The sequence below is a fragment of the Podarcis melisellensis genome, assembly GCF_964234715.1.
Source record: "Podarcis melisellensis genome assembly, chromosome: 5".
Taxonomy (NCBI): Eukaryota; Metazoa; Chordata; class Lepidosauria; order Squamata; family Lacertidae; genus Podarcis; species Podarcis melisellensis.
Window position 1 is genome coordinate 29,894,510 of NC_138537.1, and position 7,454 is coordinate 29,901,963.

Consider the following 7,454-nt stretch of genomic DNA (forward strand, 5'->3'; position numbering starts at 1 on the left):
CTGGGAGAAACTGAAACTGACATGTCTGCCCATCCCTTGTTGTCACACAGGGCAGAGAGAAGCAGGCTTCACCCCTGTCTTTACGTCTGAAGAAAGTCTATGCATGTATATGTTAAAATGTGTACCTGGCTACATACAGATGTTTCATTGTCTGAACCTATATGCTCCCTTCCTGCCACATGTTCACTCATTTGATTTTGTTTTATTTTATACAACACACACACACGAGAGAGAGAGAGAGAGAGAGAGAGAGAGAGAGAGAGAGAGAGAGAGAGAGAGACTGTCAGCTGACATTAGCAACTAAAAATATTCCATCAATTCTGATGGATTAATATAGGCCAGGGGTAGCTAGCCTGGTGCTCTCCAGATGTTATTAGACTACAACTCCCATCATCCCTCACCATTGGCCATGCTTGCTGGGGCTGATGGGAGTCCAACAGCATTTGGAGAGCATCACATTGACTGCCCCTGATATGGGTAGTGCACATCGACTGCAAAGTGAGTCTCATTGTATTTACCGAACATCTATAAAGGGCTGAGCCAATCATGGCACATGCACACAGTCTTTACTATGATTAGCCACTTTGCATAATGAATCGAAATCGCTCTCTTCCAAGGTGATAAAGTGGGGTGGAGGGACTTCAGTTCAAAGCATACAGGTTTTAAATAATTTCTGTGCTGATCAGAGAATACACTGAGTTTTAATATTAATGCCAAATCACAGAAGGAAAATTCTCAGTGCTACGGGAGGGCATTTTGCTGCGCAGAAATACTCGCAGGGAGTAGGTAACAGGAGCAGCCCACGATATTGCCTTTCGTTTCTAATGCAACATTCATGCTTGATGTGTCTCTCCTTACCGTCCCAGAATATTGCTGTGCACACTTTGTTCAAGCAAATGCCACAAACAAAGCTGAGCTGTAGCCGGGTGGAAATATATTCTTAGTTGGCAGCCAGAAATGCATTTTTGTTTAATGGGAACCGCGGGGAACTGTGGAAAGGCGTTGTTTCCCTCCCACTCCCCCTCAAAGTCATTTCTGAAAATGGAACTTCTCAAGAAGCTGAGAAGGGAACAATGCATGTTGGCGGAGGTGAGAGAGGTGCATGCTGGGTGAAATTGGCTTCAGCTCAGAATAATTCTGAGTCTGGCGCATTCAGCAGCCCTGGACAGGATAGGATTGCTGAAGGCAGAATGCAGCCTTCCAGCATGAGATGCCTGAACTTGACAGGTGGGACAAATGCAGGAGGGGACACACACACACACACACACACACACGACAAATGCTGTGTTTGAATTATCGTGCCTACACCCCCACACATTGCCACTTTCACAGGGCCAATGTCTTTGCACTGAAATAACTGCCACCAAAGGAAAACTCAGTTTGGAAAAATGAAACCCGGAATGAATAAATCATGGAGGGGCTCTTCAAGCCTTGACAGTTTATCCAAGGCTCTTTGGGTGGTGAAAGACAGCACAATGCTGAGCCCGGAGGAGGGAGTGCCATTGTTCGAGTGTGTTTATGTGCCACATGAGCCCCTCACCTTGGATTCATGGTTTCTTTTTAAAGCAAGCGGTGCCCAGGTTGGCCGTCTGGCAAGGAGGTGGGAAATGGAGGGGAACAAGCGGCTCATGCAGGTCATCCACGAAATGCGCTCAGAAATCATCAAGCTAGAGAGAGAGAACAGAGCCCTCCGGGGGCAGCTGACATGCAGCAGGCAGAAGGCAGCAAAGCGAGAGGATGGAGAAGGGGCCGAAGACAAAAAGGACAAGGGCTGGAGCCTCGCGGACTCAGTCGAAGAGGCCGCTGCCTCGCCAGTGACTCTGCGCAGGAACGTCTCGGCAGGCTCTGCTCTGACACTACAGGAGCAAAAAGGTACCCATGATTCCTGATGGGGCAAGTTATGGCTGAACCTTTTGTTTAGCGACCCATCCTGGGCTAGAGGAAGAGGGAGGGTAGCCAACATGGTGCCCCCCAAATGTCATTGGATTCAGTTCCCATCAGCCCCAGCTGGCATAGGCAATGGTCAGGGATGAGGGGAGTTGTAGTATGGAGGGCACCGTGTTGGCTAACCCTGAGATATGCTAAAGTATTCCACTGATAGTCACTAGCTGCTCTGGGTAGGCCTCAGGAACTCATCCTGTTACACTCAGAAATTAGGACAGCAGTAATTATTATTACTTTTGTTGTTTTTGTTTTTATTTATTGAATTTATATACCGCCCTGTACCCAGGGGTCTCAGGACAGTTCACAGAATGAAATCAAGCACAAAATACCTAATAAAAATAAAAACAACATCCCAATAGCACCCCCCCCAAAAAAAAACACATTTCAAAAGCAGCTGTTGTAACGAGACATGAACTAAAGGTTGGATACAGAGTTCTGATATTCCAGTCTCCCAAATCAAGGCCATCTAATTGACATACAAATGGTTTGCTAATTATGTAAATCAAGTCGTGAGTTTGAAAATGGCTAAGCACCACCATCACTGTTTTTTGTTTACCTCATGCAGCCTCTTACCTTAACAGCAGGGAAGTGGAGTGTTGTTGTTGTTGTTGTTTTTCAAAATAATAATAATGATTTATTCCATTTATATACTGCTCTTTATCCAAAGATCCCAGGGCGGTGTATGACATTAAGAACATAATTTACATAGCATAATTATAAAAGACAATAAAAAAACAATCACAGAAAAATATCATAATAGCAGTCCCCCCACATTTAAAAGGCCATAGATTATTTAAAGTGTTGGGCTTTCCTTTCATGTTACATGGAGAAGGCTTGCATTCGACCTTGCAAAGCCTAAATGAAAACTAAGATGTCTAAAGATGGTCACCACCATGACAGCGATGCAGGTGTACCATTTAACCGTCCTGTTGCTCCACAGATGAGTCTGTGGAAGAGAAGGCAGGGGCACAGCCATGTAGGAGGAGGGGGGGCAAGCAGCAGGCTCCTTGGGCCCAGACCTTCCACCTGAGGCGACCGCCTCACCTCAAGGGCAAGCCTCATTAAAAACACTGAGAGATCTCACTTCTGAGTAAATTCTCATAGGAATGCTAAGAACAGTGCAAGGGGGGGAACAGGCTCATTTCCAACAAAACCACTGGGGAGAATGGCGCCAGCACATTTTGCTTTCTGTCACAGGACAGAGGGCAAGAGAGTTCCTTTTAAAAAAGGAGAGAGAACTAGAAATCCAGTCCAGCTAATGGTGTAAATGAACATTGGGTGGCATGCCTAACATCTGGCCAGCTGGATAAGATGGCACCCCTAGCTAAGTAGCATTTTGCAGCATATCAAAAAGGTCTTTGGGAATGGCCAAGAGCTCAGCACAAGTTGCACATAGTAATAATACTGTGGGGGGTAATTTTTGTTTGTTTGTTACTATGGTATGTAGTTTTGTGTTTTTATATTATTCACCGCCCTGTGATCCTCAGATGAAGGGCGGTATAGAAATTTAATAAATAATGATAAAAAATATCTCAAGGAAGTCTTCAGTTTGCAGTTTAATTGGTCTTTTGCATTTGCAATCAATTTGGCTCCAGTACTGGCTGCTCTGAGGGACGCGGGTGGCACTGTGGGTAAAACCTCAGCGCCTAGGACTTGCCGATCGTCAGGTTGGCGGTTCGAATCCCTGCGGCGGGGTGCGCTCCCGTTGCTCGGTCCCAGCGCCTGCCAACCTAGCAGTTCGAAAGCACCCCCGGCTGCAAGTAGATAAATCGGGACTGCTTACTAGCGGGAAGGTAAACAGCGTTTCCGTGTGCTGCGCTGGCTCGCCAGATGCAGCTTGTCACGTGTCTGTAGAGTGAGATGAGCACACAACCCTAGAGTCTGTCAAGACTGGCCCGTATGGGCAGGGGTACCTTTACCTTTACCTTTTTTACTGGCTGCTCTCACACGTAAGGATCTCCCCTTGTTCCCTTGGTTCCAGTACAATTCAGGTCTCTCTCTTTTTTGAGATTCTGTACGACAGGAAGTGAGGGGGCCTATGTCTCACAGGCTAGGTCTGACCCACTGGTGAATTTTGTCAAGCCCATGATCCAGTCTTTCAAAGGTCTCCAGCAAGTTAATCTGCACTTTTCAAGGGTGGCACTTCTCAGGTTGGAGGTTATCAGCCAACCTGTGCTTTCAGAGGAATACCTTCTCAGGTGAGAAGCTGGTCAGTGGAGGTTGCTCCATTAGGATGCATGGGCAATTGTCCCACCACCTCAGTCAGATTCCAGCTAATCTGTTAAGTTAAGATAGTCACTCCAGGCTCTTAATGAGAAAGGTTTTTTATTTTTATTTTATTTTTTTAAAAAGACCAAACTACATGGATTACAATCTTTGCACAGGTAGCATTATGACGGTGAGGCGTTATTCCATCTCCTCATCTGTGCCTTCGCTCCCTGGCAACAAACACCATAAATCTGACAAGAGGAATCCATTCAAGGGAGCCCTAGATGTGAAGGAGATAATCAAGCAGCCGGCCTTTCCCACAGATACGCAACTAACCAACAAAGAAGAAAAAGGAGTTGCAAAAATTCCATCTGATTGCCTCTCCAGCAGTACATCCAACAAAAGGAGATCTTTCCAAGACCATGTTTACAAATGCAGGTAGGCCCGAATGAAATGATGGTTGAAGCTTCAAGAAATCCCTTGTCAGGTTATTGAAGAATGCAAAAGTCTGGTTTACCTGATGGCTCCAATCATTTTATAATGTCAAAAGTTGGCAATTTCATATCATTGGTATTGCTTCCTACAGCTATGGGACTGGACTTGAGCATATTTAATTGAAGAATGAGCTTGATAAATCTCATGACCATATCCTTCCATTAGACATCTATTTACGAATTATTTTATTAAGAGATTTATATTCTACTGTTCACCCAAAATTGTTTATACAAAAAAAAGGTCAAAGCATATCCGGTGCAATATTGCAAGTTGTAAACAGGGATGGAGAACCTGTAGCCTTCCTGATGTTGTTGGACTGCAACTTCTATCAGCTCCAGTCATCAGGGATGATGAATGTCGTGTTCCAACAGTATCTAGATGGCTACAGAGTCCATATCCCTTGTGCAAAGCATGTCAACTTTGCAATGCCAAGTTTCACTATCATGGCAATCAAGAGGAAGCTTACGTGAAGTGCTCTGTGTGACTCAGGCTGCAGTCCTAAACACAATACCTACAACATTCACCTCATTGGCTGTAGTAGGATTTGCTTCTCACTAAACATGTATCAGATTACAATATCACTTGTAGAATCACAGTCCCCTGTGAGAAGCATTCCAGTTATCCCACTGGTGCCTTTGGGGCGTGCACATCTATTTAGAAGAGTTTTGGATGTCTTGACTATAATTAGCTTCCATATGAGGAACAGGAGCATCAAGAAACATTTTTGCCCTATTCATAAGAGGATAGCTTCACCAGGACCCTGAAGCTGCACATGAATGTTAACTCTCAAGCAATGCCCAGTATTTGCTTCAGAAACATTTGGTAACAATGCGGAGCCATATTTGCAGATGTAAACCCTTTGCAAGCGTATACAAGTGCATGGTGCCCTCCAGATATTGTAGCCAAACTCCCACCACCCAATCATCCCATCCATTGTTAGTTGTAGTCCAGCAACATCTGCAAGGCTCTACATGGCTAGTCTTGTTATAGTGCACTGTGGCTTTGAAGTGGTTATTCCATGAGTCTTCCACGTTGAGTAGTTATTCTTATAAAAGGAATGCTGGAGGATTCCTCTATGAGTAGGAAGTGCAGTCTACACCATGAGGGAGCAGAAAGGAATTCAAATAATTATTTTTTTAACATTATAGTCTGGGATGGATTATCATGCTTTCCAAAAGAAAAAAAATTCCCCAAAAGGTATACAACATGGGTCTGCAAACTTAGGTCCACGGGCTGGATCAGGCCCAATTGCCTTCTAGATCCGGCCCACAGACGGTCCGGGAATCACTGCGTGGATCGCCAGCACGTGTGTTATTTCCCTCTCCCTCCCTCACATGGCGGCGGTGGCGGCGGTGCCTCCTCCTTCCCTCTTCCTGGCTTCTCCCCACCCTGCCTAGAGGAGTAAGGGGGCTGGGTTTGTTGGTGCCAGCAGCAGCAGCAGCACTTGAGCGGCCACCATTTTAAGCAGTCCCTCTCGGGAGCCCTTTTGCACACCACTCATCATCCCTCCACCACCGCCGCCACCAGCCCCTGCTGCTCACAAGACACAGGTAAGCAGCCACTGGGGCTCATGGTGCTCTTGCATCATTTTTTCCCCAAAATATAGTCCGCCCCCCACAAAGTCTGAGAGACAGTGGACTGGCCCCCTACTGGAAAAGTTTGCTGATCCCTGGTATACAATCTAGGACAAAGTTGGCAACCTGTGGCCCATAGATATTATTGACTATGGCTACCATCAATCCTGACCATTGGCCATGCTGGCTTGGGCAGATGGAAGGCAGGGTCCAACATCCGGAGAGCTAATGGTTCGTCAGCCCTGGTCTAATTCAGGATACGTTTGCAATGATGAATTATGTTGTATTGATACATTTGTGGTCCAGAAGGTAAAACATAGCGCATAACATTTTGTTCCAAATATCTTGCACATGTTTCTTTTTTCCCTAGGGGTAAAGTAAAGGCTGTCAGTTTCCTGTTACCCATGGACATGTCACGTTATTCAGAAAATCAAGGCTCTTTCACATGCTCGCAAAATCAGAACACAAAACAGTTAAGCACCATTATTGAAAAGGACATGTGAGCCAGTGAATATTTAAAGGGCCACCGTTGACTTCAGAGATAAACTCGCCTGAAGCGAGAGCCCTGCATCAGATTACATTTCTGCAAAGCTGTTTGGCAGAATGCCCTCAGAGAATCACCCGGGCCAGCACTGCAGGTCATTGGCAGATTGTTTTGCAAAGGGGGAAAAAAACCTGTGACAGAGACTGTCAAAAGCCTGTGTGAGGAGGGCTGAAAGAAACCCACTGATAACAAATGCCTCTCTGCTGTATTTTATTTTATTTTTTACTTCATGGTTTATTTCCGGGACCCTATTAAACAGCATTTTATATAACAGTGTTCACTGTGGTCTTTTTAAGAGTGTGTACTATAATCTCCCTTTACTGCTCAAACTGCCAGAAATATAGAAACTTGTAAAGAAGAGGAGATAGTGTCTATTTTATAAAGCTTTAAAAAGTATGTGAAAGAAATACAGGAGCGTATCTGTCTTTCAAATAATAAAAGTTTGGTTTGTGTCCATTTGCATTTAGCCCCTGAAACATTCTGACAAATTACTAAAAACATACATATTAAAACATGGTGGATTTTAAGTATTCCCTTTTTGCTATGCTTGCTCATACAGTACCTAATGACTGATATATGCATTTAATTGCTCTTGTAATTAAACTATTACTAGCAGGAGATATTAAACCAGCTTCCATGAGTAGGCATTTTCATTTTCCAAACTCAAGATTTGATGGCTAGTTTCCTCT

The 7,454-nt window shown here is 44.8% G+C and overlaps 1 protein-coding gene across 1 annotated transcript; it reads left to right on the plus strand.

Moving 5' to 3' along the window:
* Positions 1-1,374: 1,374 nt before the first annotated feature.
* CCDC195 (coiled-coil domain containing 195) lies at positions 1,375-6,960 on the plus strand. Its single transcript, XM_081911927.1, has 3 exons — positions 1,375-1,872; positions 4,329-4,590; positions 6,592-6,960. Exons 1-3 carry the CDS (start codon positions 1,389-1,391, stop codon positions 6,722-6,724), a joined length of 879 nt encoding a protein of 292 aa, XP_081768053.1. The 5' UTR covers positions 1,375-1,388; the 3' UTR covers positions 6,725-6,960.
* The last annotated feature ends 494 nt before the right edge of the window (positions 6,961-7,454 follow it).